The 20,642-nt window shown below is 31.9% G+C and overlaps 1 protein-coding gene across 1 annotated transcript; it reads left to right on the top strand.

The window, feature by feature from the left end:
• The first annotated feature begins 14,276 nt into the window (after positions 1 to 14,276).
• LOC134281079 (uncharacterized) lies at positions 14,277 to 19,369 on the top strand. The gene is made up of 3 exons (XM_062763542.1): positions 14,277 to 15,742; positions 17,412 to 17,451; positions 18,436 to 19,369. The coding sequence occupies exon 1, from the start codon at positions 14,454 to 14,456 to the stop codon at positions 15,738 to 15,740; it is 1,287 nt and encodes a 428-aa protein (XP_062619526.1). The 5' UTR covers positions 14,277 to 14,453; the 3' UTR covers positions 15,741 to 15,742; positions 17,412 to 17,451; positions 18,436 to 19,369.
• The last annotated feature ends 1,273 nt before the right edge of the window (positions 19,370 to 20,642 follow it).

Raw genomic sequence — 20,642 nt, 5'->3', positions numbered from 1 at the left:
GCTGTCCAAACATAAAAGTGATTTAAAGTGTTGACATGCTGATGAGATTCAGTGCCATGACATAAAAATAATCTTTATATTTATTGTACACAAAAGCTGCACCTGCTTTTGGGTTTACTTCTCAATATATTTACCTCCACTGCACAAAAGATTAGATCTCTATCTACATTCTTGTCTAGTTGGCTTCAGCATGAAGCACACTGGATTGATTGATTTATTCATACACCCTTAAATCAGTAAATGGCAGTATAAATAGTTGAAATTTTCAATGGTCTCAAATTTGGGTCAAAGATAGCTATTAAACATGTTAAAACAAATGAATTTATATGTTAAATTAGGAACACATGGTTTTATAACCTGTAGTAAATATATCTGGAGTTGGTAGTGTAATATGTTGAAATATAAATTAAGAAAGAGTGCAGTTCTTTTAATGCAATAAACATGTATACACTTTATTCATTAGGTGGCACTATAGCTTACTTCTCATCAAACATTTTATTTTAAACCAGAGAGCTTGTATCTGCAAATAGGAAGCAGGGAGTGTTTTGATCTTGTTTTTGTCTGATGTTGATTGAATTTTAAGAAAATAATGTCATAATGATGATACATGTGCAGATTCTGCAAAATGATTTTTATACTGCATTTGATATTATAATTAATAGGATGGCCATTGTTATATCATCATGAAATGATATAAAATTGCATTTATCTATAATTTTAAAAAAATCATATTAAGCTGTCAAAGAGTTTTCTCTCTTGACTAAATATACAAAATATTTCTACAAATACAGTGTACTTCATTGGCCCTTTATTTATATTTGATCAATAAAGTTATTGAAAATAAACCTTAGATTTCAAAAATTCAAGAGATTGCACTTAAAATACTGTAGAAATTATGATTTTTAATTTGGGATAGGGAAAACATCTGTATAAATATATAATAAATGTTCATTATAAGGCAACCAGTTTTTAATAGTTGGATAGAAATTTTGTGTGTCAGTCATTTAATTATGTTAAGGAGATTCAATAAAATGATACAATCAGATGAGACAGATAAAAAATGTAGTTTTTTTTGGAAGACAGTTTATGGCTAAGAATTTATATGACCCATGAAATCCAGAATGTTGATTGATCTCCATTATATGATGATTGATCCAGGGTCTGTGCTTCTTTAAGTTGAATTGAATGTGAAATACGTACAGTATAAATTTGAAATCACTCTTACAAATTGAAAAAAAAGTATGAAAAATTTGGGAAAAAAAAACATGCTACATATTTTTTACATAATTCAATTAATTAAGATGTAAACCATGGGAAAAAGTGTAAGTTTAAATACTGTAAACATATTACATTTGACTGTGCATTCTTTTTAGTGCCTTTAGTAAAAAGCAAGATCTGCTAATTCAAGTACAGCTAAATGTCTTGCACAAATAGACATTCAATAAGAACATTAAGAAATGTGCTTAATCAAATCCACACTAAGAACTGTATGTGGTATATTGCATATCTTTGCCCCCAAAAAGTCAAATTTTGAAAAAATCTTGAAATGTGCTGAATTCTATAAATTTTTTGAGAAATATAAATTAACAGAACATATTATAGTTTCAAAGTAGTTTATTGACAATTTTTGTTTTTATGACGTCACAAACTTGTTCGTTTTTGTATCATTTTTTAGAAAGAGGACTAAATGGACAAAATTTAAACAATTTTAGCTTTAAAAATTATAGAGCGCAAGTTTGCTCAGAAACAATATTTATATATTTCATTGATATTATCATTCTTCACATTATATCAAAATTTTGAGCCTGATCAGACCTGCGCTTGGTGACTTTTACTCAAATTATCGACGTAATATATACATTTTTCTGTAGAAATCATGGAAAATTTAAATTTACGTCATGTTCGTGACGTCATTTCAAACATATGATGTCATTGCTTATGAAAATATTCAGTGCTTTGAAGTCAGCATATATCCCCCTGTTTAAGAACATAAATAAATATTTCTCCCTCAAAGTTTGATTTGGGGGGCAAATATTGATTATTACCGAATACAGTTCTTGCTCAAAACTCAATGTTCGCCAAATATCATGCATGCTTAATATAATTACTTTACTGTAAATTTTGATTTCAAAATGGATTTATTCCATTAACGTCTTTAATTAATATGAGATCATTCCTTAAATCACATAATTTTACATTTTGATGACATAGAAACATGTACAAGGAAATGACCTGAAAAGACTGATGGGAAAGGGGGGGGGGGTATGTCCAGCAAGTAACCCATATTGTCTGAAATATACAATGTCAAAATATCTGAAGGTGGGGGTTGGGGGGTTCATGTGTTTGTAGTACATATAGTACCTCATATCAAAAGCTTCATTTGCTGCACCTGGAACAAAAGAAAGGACAGTGGGCATTGATATACATAATGAAGTTTTAATCTGAATGACATTGAATTTAATCATTTATAAACAATCATACAAAGTTGGAAAAATCAATGGGATAAAGTATCTAACACAGGGATACATGTATAGTAGTGGTCACAATTAAATGACAGTCATCCAACTGTATGAATAAAGAGAAAAGAAAGCAATATACCATCTAGTATCTGTTTTACCTTTAAACATTTGACTTGAAGGTACCAGGGCTAGTATATTTTTAACAATAACATCATTTTCCAGTATAAGTCGATGTACAAATAAATTTCCAGTATGGATTTTTTTTCCCTTTTCCGTTTCTAACAACAACAGTAAACAAGCCAAATGCAATTCCTGTCATGACATTTTTCACAGGAATAAGCTTTGCATAATATTGCCTGTGACAGTAATTGATTTTAAAATAACACTTCAGTAGTGATGTACAACACACTGTTATCAATCAATCCATTTGTGGCAACGACCTTAAACATACTCTATAATGCCTTTGAAATTTTTTGTGTTAGGACCCTCAAAGAAATATTGACTAGGCTGTGGGGGATTAATTTGTTAACTCTTATCTTTCTTGTTATTTGGTCAAAACCTTTTTATTCCTTTCCGATCGCGGATAAGAGGTTTCCGCATTTGATGCTGAAATGAAGTCAATAAGCTAGGTGATTATAATATTCCAGGGGAGGGCTTGCTAGATAACGGATACGGAACATCATTGATTGGCTGAAATCACACCTGAAAACCCCATCATGAAAACAATGTTTATTGACAGAGATTTTTTTGTGCTTTAAAGTATCTGAGATGATTTTCCTGTATCAATGTGCCCATAGCTGCAGGTTGTTGGGTCTCTACAGCATCAAAGACTGGTTAACATATCAGGTCTAGTTGTTTGAGAGAAATATATTCACATTTTGTCAAAATTTTTCATGTGTGAGTTGGATACAAAATTTAAGTGAGCATTTTTCTAATTCTCTTTGGATGAATTCCTTGTTGAGGCAGAACTTGGTGTAAAGAGTGTGTCATGATTTCTTATTAGGCGTGCCATCTAGTGGAAGGTGTAGGATATTATTTCGTGATTTTATCATTTTACATATCAAAGGAAAATAAGGAGTCTACCAGTCCTGGTCTATGTTACCTGTATGAATATTTTAACAATAATATTGACTGAATATTAAAACAAAAGTTTTCATTCAAGGAGTCTACAATTCATGCATTTAAAGTCCATCTTTAAAAAGCTATTATGGATATACATCTGTTGTCACTAAGGTAAATTTTCTGTATCAAAATATGAAAAGGAAAGTGTGAACTTATAAAAAGAATGCAAAATAGTGTGTTGTGGAAAAAGCTTTATCACAATCCCTCCCAGTATGTCAAACCAAAGGAGGCGGCCGTGGTGTCCGCCCGAATACCAAGGGAGGTTACTCCTGAGGACTATCGCGTGAGAAGGGGCTCAAAGACAGACAGGTAACTGTATGTGCAGTGGGACTCTCAGAATATGGACACTTACAATTTTTACAGAAAATTGCATGGGTTGTTTGTTATATATCAGAATTAATTCTAATTAAAACCTGTGTACCGGTAGTTTTAATTTATTAGAACAATCTTACTGATAGTTACAATATTCCACACCCATTTTTTCTGAAAAAAAAATCCATTCAAACCTTTAATTAAGGTCCTTTGATCACAGAAAACATTTTATTGCACCAATTAAATTGGGTGAAATTTACCTAACTTTATTTCCTTTCCTATAAACCATTGCTCTAAAGTTGAAGATAAAACATAAAGCTCTGTTTGGGTGATGTCGGTATAAGCATGGTACAATTAATAAGGTTCCTTTTTACCATTTCTGTGAACTTTACAATGGGTTTTTATGCCAGGCTCCACCTAACACTGTCCTTGACCCACTGGGGACCAAGGACAGATGTCCTCTCATCATCTAACCCCCCTCCTCTCCTATTTACCAAATTCTGGATCTGCGCCTCCTACAGTTAAGTTCAATCAAACTATGAAGAATTATATGCTTAGAAGTACTTCAAGATGACTATGTGTGACTTGTGGTATAGTGAAATTAAAAATTAAAAAGACATATAATATTTTCCAGCTGGTGTTAAATATAAATTAAGTCATTTAATATATTCAAAATAAGCATAAATTGAAGCATTAAGGACAAATCAGATTAATTTGGAATTTATTTATGTCAGAATCAAGTGGATGAAAACTCCATGAGTTTCCACCAAACTGAAAACATGTATACATATGTCTTGCTAAAATTTTGTGTTTCTTGTAGGGTTTCTGCAATGCAGAAACTTACTGTTAGCAGATTTTTAGCAAGATGCAAATTTAGCCATTTGTCCTAAAGTTAAAAATTTAACTCATTATTTTATTTTAGAGAGAAGCAATCTAGTAAGAAAGATTAAAGTAACCTTTTATGAGGAATGAACTGTTAACATTTAATTTCAGCATTCTCTTGAAACGTAACCCTTACTAAAAATGCCAAATTTGAATTCTTGCTAAAAGTTCTTCTTATACGATATCTAATTATTAGTTTCAGCAAGTTTCTGTAGGTCCGGTTTAATATGTTGTGCTGAAACTATTTTTTTTACTTGAAGACTAAAATTTTGGAATTTATTTCATCCAGTTTTGGACTTAAAGTTTCACTTCTGTAAATAAAAATGTTGATATTGTGGAAATCATGCAGAGATACATGATGGCTATTGATTACTTATATAGATTAACTTTTCAAGATGCCGTTGATTTGTGCTAGGTTATGAAAACATTTTTCAAAGGATTGTTGAATTATATGAGAGAGACTTAAGCCTTTCATCAATAAAGCTCGAGACCAAGTTTTCTAGAGTACAATTGAGACATGCAGGATGGATCAATATTTTCATTCTAGTTCATTTCAAGGCTTATGCATTTTTCTGTTGATTGTAGCAATAAAAAAGATAAAATTCAGTGGGTTTTCTACAACATCACCTGAGGTTATATTGTAATAGCCTTGTGATATTCACATGCGCAAAATTCCAAACATTTACAGAAAACTTTAACTTATAGCCTTCATTTAGCTAAAATAAACTGATAAGAATTGTAATAAATGAAATTAATTAAAACTGAATAGGGTTTTTGTCAAAAGTATTTTGGTGTTTTCTAAGTAGAGGTGCTTTGGTTCCTTATATATTATCACTGGCCTTCTGCCCCTTGTATTAGACTTGCAAACACAACAGTCCGAGTTACATTGGTGACAAGTTACGTAGCGAGAAACTTCAACAAAAAGTGAGATAAATTGTTAATGCGTGCTTAATAAAAGTTAAACAGACTGAGAAAAGCATGGTTACTGCCTAAAACATTATAGAAAAATAAGGCTAGATTAAGGACAATGTACTAGCTATGATTCTAGTGTTTTGTGATGGATAAACCTATTTATTTCTTACCCAGAAATCAGCCTGTAGCGTCCAGCAGGTAAGGGTCAAAGTTGAAGGTCAAACATATGCTAGCTACACTAACCTTTCACTTCCTCTCATTTTATTTGACCTTTTGAGGTGATGATCAAAAAGATAACATTGTGGAACCTTTCCTGGAAACAATTTTACATCTTTGGTTTGGATATAACACACACACAGAGACAATGTCTCAACACCTAAGCACCTCGGTATTAACTCCATTTTTAATTATAATCATTTTTTAATATATTTATTCAATGGAATACTGTCAAATTGATTTTTTAAGCCCAAAGAAACTTTTGTAACACAAATAAAAAAAGTAAACTGTACAAATAGATTATTATAAAACAAAGTGATTGATTTTTGTTAGAAATTCTGATCAGTTAAATGCTCCATATTTATCTTTTTGCAAAGCTGCAATTTAAATAAAATTTTCTGTGAAATTTAAGTCTCTAAAAATTATTTGCTCTGTGTCCTTGATTAGATTCTTTCAAACAGAATTAAGAAATAATTAAGACGGTTTTATATTCTGTATTTGTACATTGTTTCAAACAGTCTGAATCAATTCAAACATGTAAACAGAATAATCTTTCGATATCTAAGTGATCTTGTATTGATCACAGGCAGCTGACAAATGGATGGTAACAGCCACCCTTCCCCATCTGCCACCCCCAACCCCCCACCAAATCTTGAGAATTTTTATCAGACAAAAAATTTGCAGATATCGAAATACAGGAGTGATAGGTAGACCAGAACCAGAGACCATAAACTGAGAACAGACTATAATAAGTCAAATTTTTAAATCAATATACAGTGGACCTTCAGATATCCGGACGCCAGATATCCGGATGCTTCAGCATCCGGACGATTTTTCATCGGAACGGAATTTTTAAATGTTATTTTGTTTTGTTAACTGGTGATTCAGGTATCCGTACGCTTCACATATCCAGACAAATTCACTGGGAACCAAAGTGTCCGGATAAATGAGGGTCCACTGTAATTTTTAAATTAACTTTGATATTTAAACAAAATTTTCCACATGTGTGTGAATTTGTATTATATCATCCAAAACTAAATTTTTATGCACATGTGTTATATACAAGAATTTAATGCCCTGAACACATGGAGAGTTTAATTCACTGTAAATTAATGCGAAGTAAACTAATGCGAATCAAACTAATGCAAATTAAATTGCGTTAACACAACAGCTAATGCGAAGTAAACTAATGCGAATTAAAATTTTACTTCTGCAGCCCGGCATCAGCACTTAGTTTTTCACTCAAAAATAGCACAAGTCATAACCTATATAGCTGACCACCGACAAATGGCTTTTGACTATAAATTTGTTGCATGGGTCAGAATTTAATTCAAATTAGCTTCGCTTAGCGTTCACACGAAGCTAATCCGAAGTACATGTAATTTAATGCGCAGTAAACTAATTCAAATTAAACTAATTCGCTTTAAATTCTCCGTGTGAACGCTAAGCGAAGCTAATTTCCAGTAACTTTACGTTTAATTCGAATTAAACTCTCCGTGTGAACAGGGCACAAGATATTCAAAATCAAAATTTTGTGGTAAGTCTGTAATCTCAGTTTATGGTTTTGAGGCCTGGAATTTGTGTATTTTTGAAACGTTTTTGACAATGTGTCTTAATCAAAGTTATCAGAAACTGATGGATGCATGGGTTACACCATCTTTTTATCAGGTGCCTGTGGTATTGATAAATAGGAATTAGTTTTTTTTTTTGTTAGACAATAACATGCATTCAGTTTATAATTACCTTCTCTACATAGAATGTGTATTGAAATACAATTTAAAAGTAAAATAGTTTCTATATACTTTTAAATTATATGTTTACTGACGCATGTATGCTTTGCATATTATACTGGAGCTGCATGGCTAAATTTTGTTAATATATATACCTTTATATTCTCTCTCTCTTGAGCTCTCGACAACAATACAAGAGTCTACCCTTTTATGTAGAACTTAATCATCAGTTCTTTTTCCTCTTTACTACTCAAAGAATCTATTTAAAAAAACAAATACTTTTCCACTAGACAAAAGCAACCTATATTGACTTGTAAAAACATTGATTACTTCATTTTTGTTCCTCAATTAAGAAATTGACTTCAAATTTGCTTAGGAGACATAATGAATTGAAATTTAAAAGCTGTCGATATTCCCATGAATAATTAAAAAGCCTACCCTGAAACATTACAGTCACCATAGCAAGACGCTGCAGACTGACATTAACAAATGGAACCTGTGTAGACACGGGTAGAGATGAAGCTTAATTATTGTGTTAATTGTCTGATTTATAATGATTCGTCGACGGAGCTTTAGTCAGCCCAGGGAGGAGAGTCTCAGTGAGGGGGATACAGAGTACGCGACTCCCCCACCCCCTTACAGGTCTGACAATGTTCTATATTTAGCATGGGACTTCAAAAAATGCAACTGTTGATAAATTTTGGTTTTTTTTTTTTTAATTTTGAAGCATATGTATTAATAGATTATCAGTTGGTACTGGATGGCTTTTAAAGATTAAAAAAATATATATTCAGAACTAGATATATTAACTTTCATTTAAATGTAGCCTTGACAAGTTCTCTAGCTTACATATTTTATGAGCCTGAATTACAAATGGAATTCTGACATTAATTTAAATGCTTTTAAAAAAATAACTACATCAGTACAAAATGCCATTCAAGAGGAATTTGAAATTTTGATACATAAAACAGATAAGATTTTTAAAATAAAAGTTCACAGTGATTTTTTTTTACTTAAAAAAAGAATATTTTAAAATTTAAGTTCAAAGGATGTGCCTATAAATCTAGAATGCATTTCATTAGTCAAAAAGTCAAACATTTCTTTTTACCCTTTTAAATTGATTGAGTGTGGTGTAATTTATTAATTTTTTTACAGCCCATGTGCCAGCAAAACTGTTTACTGTATACAGGGTTATTTTTGCCCCATGTTATTTTCATCCATTAATTTACACTTGCTTGCAAATTTGCCTCGTCTGAAATTCGCCCAGTTCCAGTTCTGTTTAAGAATTTATACTTTGTTCTTTGAATTCACACCATTTTAAATTCATCAACTCGTGACAAGGGTGAAAGGGGCAAAAATAAAATGGGGGTGAATACAGTATTTTAAATTATCTACATTCACATATATTTACTGGTATTGTTTATGGGACTTCATTTTCTGTTTGGCTCTGCAAAAAATATCAAAAAGTTAAGGGAAAAAAATTCATTAGAATTTTAGAAATTATTACCTTTGGGAAAATCAAAAGTATGCATAAGCTAGGATTCAGTTTAATATGTAATGCTCATTTTTTTTTTCAATCTGAAACCACCTCAGTCCTTCTCAGACTCGAATGATGCCATGTAGAGGGTGTAATTCAATAAAATGTCCATATGTATGGGTAATACTCAACTTTGTACCCTTCAAGGAATAAAAAAAAATTGAAGTGGCTTTCATCCAAATGTGAGGGGGATTTTACCTGATTTTACAGTTGATATTGCCATAGGATTTATAGGGCCATTCCAAGTTTTTTCTTTGTTTAGCGTCCGCGTGTGCCTTGGGTTTTTGACACCCCATGTCAGAAAAAACAAACAGAATCAGGAGTTTGAAAATTAATTATTCAGGTAAAAATTTGTGATTTCCGGCAATATCTCTAAATATTTGTATAATATTTCATTTTTGGAATAGTTTCAGTATTTGATACCTTAATTTTGCTGAAGAAAATAACTTTCTTTATGAAAAATAGATAAATGAAATCATATGTTTTGAATTACTGTATATCACTTTTTATTCGCGAGAACTTCATTTTCGCGTAATGACGCGAGTGAGTATGCTCGCAAAAATTTCATTCTCGCGTATAATAGAATTCCTTAAGATTATATAAAGCAATGACTACAATTTGTGAAAATTTTGTCTCGCTAATAAAAAGTCAATGACTATCTCGCGAAAATAAGGTGTCGCGAAAATTAAGTGATCTACAGTACGTCATTTTTATTAAATATAAAATATGTGGGGTTCTTTTTTTTGACTTGTGTGTTTTTTGCGAATAGGTAGCTAGGTTTTTGAAAGATGGGTGGACGCTAAACAGAGAAAAAACTTGGAATGGCCTAGGCCAGAAAAGAAAAGTAAAACTCTCAGAAATAAAATTGAGGTTATTGGATGAACAACCTCACTGTCCCTCAGGGTTGATGGATGAGTATATACATGTACTCTAAAAAGTACTTTGATCTACTAATCGGAGTACTCACTGAACAGCTTTGAATATAATTAAAATGCTACAGAATCTGAAGGGTTATATGATTAAGGATTTTTTGAAATTTATAATCATATTGGAGGACATTCATTGCCAGTAATTTGTGTTTAATCAATTCCTTTTTTAGTCCTTTGAAAGAGGAGATAGCTCTTTTTAATGCTTGTAATGAACAGTCACAGAAATATAAACTGCTTGAAGTTTTCATCAATATACCCATGCAGTACTTTTGAAATTATAATTCTAGATTAAGAATTTAACATTATTGTTTTTCAAATAGTAGTCTATATGTACTAAAGAAATGTTGCTCTTATTATTACTTAACATATTAACAATTGGTGCAGCTTTTAAAAAAGTATATATTTGCATGCATATGCATATTGAAAGAGTTTTATTAGAACCAATAATCATTTGTAGACATAAGTTGTATATTTCTTAAGTGAAATTGATCAGAATTTATTTTTTTCATATTTTGATTTAATTCAATTAAGTCTGATTAGACATTAAATAACACAATTGCACGATATTAAAATGATATGTATACAGGGTTATTTTCGCCCTTTCACACTTGCAAACAATTTTGCCCCGTTTTAAATTAGCCCAATCATAGTTTTATTAAAGAAATTATACTGTATTATATTTGTGCATTTTATTAGCCCAATAATCATTTTAACATTCGCCCAAATGAAAGGATCGAAAGGGTCGAAAATATAATTCAATTATCTGATTAGACATTAAGTAACATAACTGTACAATATTAAAATAATGGGAAAGTTCAATTACACATATACAAGTCATATTGATTTGTTGTAAAAACTGTTGATTTTTTTTTCAGGCCACCTGTCGCCACCCAGTTCCCCTCCAAGTACGCCTATCTTCCTGAAATAAATTCCCCCAGACCAGATAAAAGTCTCGTTCCTATAAATGGACGGAAAGCTAGTCCAGGTGGAATCAATCCAACTTTTGACTTTGATGCAGATGAACGTATTCGCCAGTTAGAAGTCCGACTGAATGTAGCGGAAAAATCAAATCGAGCCCTCTTAGAGGAGGTGCTTAGACTACAGAGTGATGTAAAATCCTCAAATCGTAGAAATGAGGAGGTTCTGCGAGAGGAAAAGGGCTCTAGGCATAACCTGGAATCCGCCATGAAAATAAACAACGAACTTATCTCCCAGTTAAGTGCTAGAATCAAAGATGCAGAAGAAAAGCTGGCAGAAGAGAAATCATCCCTGTCAACACTTGTCAATCACACAAAAGGGGTGGAGCAAGCTGTCAAAAGCAGTCAAAATGAACTGATTGCCAAAAAAGATGTGCAGTCTCAAAAGTGAGCAAAAGGGTCTCTTAGATTTATGAAAAAGAAGTTATTTTTACGTATTTTTTTATTTTAGACATACATGTAATTGATACATTTGAACTTCTTTATCTTGAACACTGATACATGTATATCAAATACCATGGATTGTTCAAAGTGATTTTGAGGTCTGAACAACTTTAAATTATTCTTTAACTACTTTACCCATGATATCTCGAATTCTTTCAAAGGTTTTTTTTGTAATCCCATCTAGCTCAAAATAATGTATAGTTTGACTTTCTAATATGTAAATTTTGATATTCAATCCTTAATGATAATAATTATGTAATTTGTAATTTAGAGGCTGGCCCTATAATTTAAGCTTCTTTATGAGAGTGCAATTATTATAAGTATAATGATCTAAAGTCAAAATAATAAGTATTATTTTATATTTATTGTATGTATATTGTGAAATTTATTATAAAAGTTGTGAATTTTCAGACTCGTAGAGATGCGAGCAGAGATGGAGGACTTGCAAAGTGCTAAGAATCAGCTTGAGCGAATTTGTTTCTCCATGGCTGATGACATCAGAAACCTGAAAATGAAAGTAGAACAGCAGTCCGCTGAACTGGGTACAGTCTCCTCAGACCTCAGAAACAAGTCCAAAAAACTAGAGGATGACAACAGAAATCAGGTAAAAAACAGAGGGGTTCCGAAGGTATTTAGAGTTACTATTGTGTGATTATATAACCATAAATGTGAATATAGATTGTGATTGATTTGGAATGATTTTTGAATTAATGTTTGATAAATGAGTCCAAAAACTCAAATCAAATATAAAATGTCTATAATTTTGTTTTCTTTTGTTAGTTTTCATTAGATGTGATAATGTTGTCATCAAAAAGCATTTTATTTAGCTGTGTTTAATGTTGACATATAAACTGGACATTCATTTTTGAGGGAAACATAATACTGATTCTGTTCACCCCCAAATGACAATTCTATTTTAAGAAAATGAGAGGAAAATATTACTCAATGCACATAACTGCACCATCCTGTAATATTTACAGTTTTAATGAAATTTTTATTTGCACATTCAAGTCACAATCAATTGCATTTATGCAGGCAAAGTTGAAATCTAGGGTATGTCTTATAATCTAGGCATTATACATTGTACTTCAATCAAATGTATATGATTATTTGAGTTAGAGACTTTCCTCCCAAATTATGTACTCATTATTATTTTTTACTTTTAAAGTAACTTTGCAATGGATATATAAGACCCATGTGTAATATGGCATTATTATTGTAGTTTCCCTTTAATACACTGAGTAATAATAAGTTTTAGGGTTAATTATTTTATTTTGAATTTTCTACACATTTTACACCATAAAAATGGCTAGTAAATCTAAATCTTCTTTTAAATTTAACACCCAAGTTGTCGTGGATTCTGCAGTCACAAAAAATATGAAATAAATATTTCAGTACATGTACTTTAATTGTTCCTTATGAAGCCAAATTGAAAGAAAATAAGATTTGATCACTGCAATAGTTTGAAGGGTGCCTATTAAAAAGTGAAAAGCCTTAGCTTTTGTCATTATATTATTTAGCTTAATATGTTGACAGCAAGAGATTTAAATTTAATGTGTTTTCTTGACTTAATTTTTGTATTTGATAAAATTGAATGCACACAGGCAGAGGAGGTAACTCATTATATTGTAGTAAAAGAGAGTCGGACACAAGTTGTCTCCCTTATGCTTCACCTTTTTTTAAAAAAATTGTTGGATCAAATCTTTGTTAACTTAATTGCTGTACAGATAATTCCAGTGATAGACTAAAGAACTTGTATTAAATCTGAGTATCTTTTTGCAATGAAATAGCTAGAGCTTGTATAGAGTTTTCATTTTTTTATTACCAGGTCTTTAGATTTAGTGGCAATTTTGAAAAGAGTCTATTTTTCTTCAAGCCTTCTTTCTATATTTTCTTTCATATTTTGATTATTCATAATAATAGATCAATTCATTACTGCAGCAGTACATTTTTTATATTCAGCAATGAAATAAGCCAAAAAAAATGTATACTTATAACTCTAGATTTCTCAATTTTGATTAAGATTTGTAGAACAGCAATGCAGAAATAAAGCTTAATTATATTGCTTTTAAAGCTTCTTTTTTTATCTGTTTACCTTTTTTTTTAGCTTAAATTGTGATTTTTTAAATTTAATAATGGATATCTGAACCATCAAAGATACCTAGTAAACATCCAGTTATGCAGAAGTTAGTTTAATCTTCATTTCTTTTTAACAGAAAGTGAGTTCAACTTTGGTATAATTAATACTTCAATTTTGCCAATATTATTTATGAGAATGCATGCACATAATGCTTTCACTTTGAAGAATTTAAGGGCTTTTAGGAATCTATGCAGGGGTATGTGTTTTTATTTTAAGTTTTATCGAGTATTGATGTGATAAGGCAATATTCACAGCTTTCATTGTATACCCGTATCTCTTTGTGACACCATAGCCTTCAGGATTCTGATGCAGTGTGTTGTTTTATTCCTTAACTTTCAGGTTACTGGATTAAGTTAACAACATAGACTATATTAAATATTGTACTGCCATCACATTCTATTTCGTATGCCTTCTGGCATTCTCAAGTTGACATTGAATTTCTATTCTTAGTTTATCACGACAGAGCCTACTTCACAGCCGAGTGATTTTCTAAAGAAAATTCACCCGGCTATTGTCTCCTTCCATATAAAAGCCCCTGTGCCTTTCGAACGCGTTCTCTTTTTATTCTTAGGCGACAGAACCGGTAGGTGGTCATCCGACTCGAATGACCATTATTTTTTCTTGCCACGCACGTGGTGGGATTTTTTATCTTGAGTTGTACCCGACACGGGTTGTATTTCGGGTTTCTACTTACATTAAAAGTAAATTTACTTCATCCTTTCGTTTTTTTCCAGATATTTCTGCTGCTCTTACGTTTAGTTTCTAATTGAAACGTTTTATTTTGGCGATAATCATGTCAGACGATGAACCTTCGACTTCGAAGGGTCGACATACACGTCAGGCTCATGCCGACGATATCATGCAATTATTTGCCTCTGAAGATGAGGGCAGTTTCTCGGGGTTCGAACTTGATAAAAATTTGGCTGACGAAATTATAGAGCAGGCGTCAGAATCTCATGATTTGGCGACATTGCCTCAATCTGTAAATTCTACAAATAAACAAACCGGAAGTGCAAGAGGCACAAGAAAACGCAAACCGGGTCAGTCTAAAACCGGAAAAAACCCCAAAAAACAAAAAGTAAATAAAGAAACTATTTGGCAAAATAAAATGGATGAAGTTTTAAACCAAGTGTTGGAAACTGCAAATTTTGCTATTAGAAAAATTAATGAGAGTTCTCAAGAAGCTATTACCAATAGAAGTGTAAACCCACCTGTAAATACATGTAATGACCAAAGCAAGTCTAGTACCACATGTACAAATCAAAATGACCAAAATGACCAAAGCATGTCAAATGAGATAGAGTCTCACCATGATATTTTTTCAGACAATGAACAGCAAGACCTTGAAAATGATAACGAGATAGACGATTTTTTGAGCGAAATGCCAAAAATATTTGAAGACGATGAAAAGTTTGGTGAGGAAACCAACGAAAATATTTCTAAAATGGTGCAATCAATTGTGAAGAAAAAGTCAGATGTTAAGTCTATTGTCAAAGAATTAAAAATTCCATCAAACTGTAAAGATTTGTCACCTCCTGCAGTTAATTCTGAAATTTGGCATTTCTTAGATAGAAACATAAAATCTAAAGATTTAGGTTTACAAACAGTACAGAAACTGTTGGGCCATGGCATTGTCCCTATTATTAGAATGGCTGAGGAATTAAAAAGTAAATCACCAGATTCAAAAAAGTTGAAAAAATGCATATCAGACTCACTAACAGTACTTTTGAATGCCTTTTTTGAAATTTCTGTAAATAGACGATTATTAATGAAACCGTTCATTGACAAAAGGTATCATCAGCTTTGCAATAGAAATGAAAAAATAGGGGATAACAAGTTATTTGAAGATGTCGGAAAGAGATTGAAAGACATAAACGATGCACAAAAAATAAATAGGAATTATTTCTCAAAAAACTTTCGAGGAAGTCGAGGCAACAGAATGATGACAAACCCTCAGTCGAGTTACAGTCAGAGAGGGAGATACAGAACAGGACAGTTCAGCTACAGTACAGACCAGAACAAGAGCTTTGTACGGGGAGCAAGAGGCAGGAGAAATCTGCGCAGAAGTTACTACAATTAGAGGTAACTAATTTTAAGGCAGGCAGCCTAAAATATTTTGTAGATATATGGAAACTTATTACAGATGATGATTGGATTTTAGAGACTATTTCTGGGTATAAAATAGAATTTGAACAAGAACCTATTCAAAACTGTATTCCAAATACTCCAAATTTTAACAATACAGAGTGTGCTTTGATTGATGATGAGGTTGAAAAAATGCTGAGCATGGGAGCAATTGAAAAATCTCAACATGAGGAAAATGAGTTTATTTCAAACATTTTTCTTGTCAAGAAAAAGAATGGAAAATTTAGACCTGTTATTAATCTGAAGAAATTAAATGAGTTTGTTGAATACCATCATTTTAAGATGGAAACTTTACATCATGTTGCAGAACTGCTAAAACAAGATGCATATTTTACTTCGGTTGATTTAGAAAATGCATATTTTTCAATCCCAATTCATCATACTTCAAGAAAATATCTCAAGTTTATTTGGAGAGATACATTATATGAATTTACTTGTCTTCCGTTTGGTTTGTCTAGTGCTCCAAGGGTTTTACAAAAATTATGAAACCTGTGTTTTCGTACTTGAGGAGTATGGGAATTTGTTGCTTTTATTATATAGATGATTCATTGAATCAAGATTTGGATATAAAAAATTGTAGATCAAATGCAGAATTTTTAATAAAAACCCTCAGAGATTTAGGATTTCATATAAATTCTGAAAAATCAATGGTTTTTCCTTCCCAACAAATTCAGTATTTGGGATTTATTGTAAATTCTGTGAGTTTTAAGTTTTTATTACCTGATGAGAAAGTTGAGAAGATTTTACATCTATCTTCTGATATTCTGAGAAAAGATCAAGTTTCAATTAGGGAAGTTACTGCTTTGATTGGTTTATATAATTCGGCAAGTACAGCAATACAATTGGGTCCATTGTATCATAGATATTTAGACAGGGACAAATGTACAGCATTAGAAAAGAATTTTCAGAATTACGATAGAAAAATGATTATTTCTCAAGAATCAAAAAGTGAGATAAATTGGTGGATTGAAAATTTAAAACATTACAATGGTAAAACAATTAGACCAACTGCTCCTCAGATATACATTGAGTCTGATGCATCATTAATTGGCTGGGGAGCAATACTTAAAGAAGGGAATTTTACAAAAAATTCTACACAAGGCAGATGGGATGTTTTGGAGAGTTTGTTGCATATAAATAAACTTGAGTTGAGAGCAATTTATTTTTCCCTGCTTGCCCTTTGTAAATTTTACAATAATTGTCATATCTGTGTGAAATCAGATAGTGCAACAGCAGTGGCCTATATAAATAGAATTGGGGGATCTGTTTTGTCACTTTTAGAAGAGACAAAGAATATTTGGAATTGGTGTTTCAGAAAAAACATATTTATATCAGCAGTGCATATTCCAGGGAAAGATAATAAAATCCCTGACTATTTGTCACGAGAGTTTAATGATTGTACTGAGTGGATGTTAAATGAAGGTGTATTTAGAAAACTGTGTAAAAGATTTTTTAAACCTAAGATCGATCTTTTTGCATCTAGATTGAATACACAATTACCTAATAATTATGTGTCATGGTTTCCAGATCCAAATGCAATTGAATTTGATGCATTTTCTTTATCATGGAATAATCTAATTGATCCATATATTTTCTCACCTTTCAGTCAGATGGCAAAAGTGTTGCAGAAAATAGAGGACGAACAGGTAAAAAGAGTGTTGTTAGTATGTCCATTATGGACGACTCAAACATGGTTCCCCCGATTACTAGCCGCTTTAATAGATTTTCCAGTCAAGCTACCTTTTCAGAAAGATCTGTTAACTCTAGCACACAACAATGCTCTACACCCAATGAACAAGAGAAAGTTATTTCTGATAGGTTGTTGTGTATCCGGAGATATCTCCAAAAGAAAGGAGTTTCAAAAGAAGCTTCAAAAATCATGGCAAAATCGTGGAGAAACTCCACTGCTAAACAGTACCAATATCCATGGAAAGCTTGGATGCATTGGTGTAGTAAACAAAATGTTGATCCCATTGCACCAAATGAAGTAAACATTGTTAATTATTTGACAACTCTTTGTCTAGAAAATAAATCTTACAGTTGCATCAATACACATAAATGTGCTATTTCACAAACTTTAGCATCCCTGGGAAATTCTAAATTTGTAGATAATGCTTTCATTGCTATAGATTCATGAAAGGAATATTTAATCTCAGACCACCCATTCCAAAATACAGATCATTTTGGGATGTGCAAAAAGTTTTGAGTTTTTTAGCAAAACAATTCCCATTAAAAGAATTAAAATTGGAAATGCTGACGTATAAGACTACTGCATTATTAGCTTTGACTTCAGCGCAAAGATCTCAGACTCTGAGTTTAATGAATGTTGATAATATGAATATTACAGAAAATTTTATAAGTTTTTCTATTCAGGACTTGCAGAAAACCTCAAAATTGGGAAATTTGAATTCATTGATAAAAATAAATGCATTTCACGACAAATCCATTTGTCCTGTGTTTACATTAAAACATTATTTAGAGAGAACAAAAGAAAAAAGGAAATCTCCTCAACTTTTGATTTCTTTTAAGACATTCCAACAAGTAACATCGAGTTCAATAGCAAGATGGCTAAAAAGAGTATTACAACTTTCTGGTATAGATATTTCCTTATTTCAAGCACATTCTTTCAGAGGGGCATCATGTTCAACAGCATACCTGTCGGGGGTCACCCTAAACGACATACTTTCTACAGCGAATTGGTCCTCAGCTACCACTTTCCACCGATTTTACAATAAAGATATTCAGGATGAAAATTCATTTTCTTCCGCTGTGCTTTCCAGGAAGGAGAAACTGTGACTGTGTGATCATGGACATAATACATGAATAGTCTAGGATTTGATTTTTTCAGTGTTACTGTTATGAACGTTATTTTTGTGAAAGAAAGTATAACAATGTACATGATAACACTTCAATTGTTTAATTTTCTAAAATAAATATTGATTATGTTTTTCTTTTTTCTGTTTTTCATAAACATGTGTTCTTTAGTTCTGATTCTATATCCTATTGGTATTACCTGAGGAATCACAAATGATTAAGAAGATAATAATTTTCCTTATGCATAAATTTACAAGGTCTGAATTTTTAACATTTATTGAGAGGCTTTAAAGAATTCAATGTCAACTTGAGAATGCCAGAAGGCATACGAAATAGAATGCCCCCCTTATCCAAGCATCTCTGATGTGCAGGATAAGGGTCATTCTATAAGGAAGCCTGACGGCTTCGAGAGTTGACCTTCCCATCCCTATCTCATGTCTACTATTTAATATATATATCTACAATAATTTAATGGCAGTGTATTTGATCCCGACCCTGATTATCTCTCAATAAATGTCAAATATTCTGCTTAACTGTAAAAAGAGAACGCGTTCGAAAGGCACAGGGGCTTTTATATGGAAGGAGACAATAGCCGGGTGAATTTTCTTTAGAAAATCACTCGGCTGTGAAGTAGGCTCTGTCGTGATAAACTAAGAATAGAAATTCAATGTCAACTCTCGAAGCCGTCAGGCTTCCTTATAGAATGACCCTTATCCTGCACATCAGAGATGCTTGGATAAGGGGGGCATTTTCTTTTGTGCTTATTGTTTGGACAGTACTAGTAATTTCTCAATATTTGTATCAATCAGTAAAAAAGAATCTATCAATCAGTACTAACTGACCAAGATTTCTTGCATTTGTGAAAATTCTTATTTGTTAACTCAGCTGTTTTTTTGTTTTCTTTGTTGTTCAGATTTTAATTAAAAGCTAAGATAAAATAGAAACAACAGGTAATTATTTGTTTGCTGTTTTAGCTGGAGGCTCTCAGGAAGACATCCACGATACAGTCACAGACAGACCAACAGACAACGCAACTCAAAGGCCAGGTGGAAACCAGGTACACATAATGTCCTCTTCATTCTGAACAAAGCATGAGAAAGATTTCGTGAAAATCTTTAAGTTTCACTTAATTAAGAACAATTTTTTACCACTTAATTGAGAAAGTAGAGTAGAAGTGGCAATTAAGGTTTGTTCCCATCTTGCCTTAACTGTAAAATTTAGCATTCCCATTTCGCCTTAGTAAGCTCTCAGGTGAATTAAGGTGATGAAGATTTAATATATTTAGTATAAAGTATTTTTTTTAAAAATACTTGGTATTACATCTATTATTTCATTCACTGTATTCATGAATTCCTGTTAACTGGTAAATTCAATCTAAAATTTTTTATCATTTAAATTTTTATTTCAACCCAGTGATAATATCTACAAATACTAAAATTCCCATTTCGCCTTAGTACTTTTAAACTTTTTCTTACCCGAATTTCACAGTTAAGGCGAAATGGGAACACACCGCAATTAATACAACAGCTATATCATTACTGTGTGAATTGTTTTTGTAGATTATCAGAACTCCGAGATGTCTTGGTGGACGTGAGGGCAAAGCAGGAGTCTGAAATCACAGAAAGGAGGAATCTGGAGCAACAAATGTCAAAAAAGTAGGTCATCACATTAAGTTAAATAAAAGTTTTAGGTTGAATTGTCGTTTTCTTCAGTCAGTAAAAAATATTATTAATAAGTTAACAATTGTATAGATGGGCTTTAGTTCATTAAGAGTACTTCCCCTTGACAGATCTATTTTCCATTTTATAGAATTTATGAATTGCAACAATCACTGAGTGACGCCAATAGAAGAAGGGAAGAGGGCATTCATGCAATGGACATTTTACTGAGAGAAAAAGACCACGTCAACCAGGCAGAAAAACTGAGTCTGACATCTAAAGTGGCCGATACAGTAGAAGACGTCAACAAAAAACTCCTGTCCAAGGAAATCAAACTGAGGGAGGAGATGCAAGAAAGATACCTA

Source organism: Saccostrea cucullata, unplaced genomic scaffold (assembly GCF_032062105.1).
Source record: "Saccostrea cucullata isolate Sc308-1 unplaced genomic scaffold, CSIRO_AGI_Scuc_v1 ctg621, whole genome shotgun sequence".
Taxonomy (NCBI): Eukaryota; Metazoa; Mollusca; class Bivalvia; order Ostreida; family Ostreidae; genus Saccostrea; species Saccostrea cuccullata.
The sequence above is the reverse complement of the archived record's forward strand: the minus strand, read 5'-3'. Positions and strand labels throughout refer to the sequence as shown.

Excerpts from the sequence above, each read along its gene's own strand:
- LOC134281079 (XM_062763542.1), top strand. The coding sequence starts at position 14,454 with ATGTCAGACGATGAACCTTCGACTTCGAAGGGTCGACATACACGTCAG.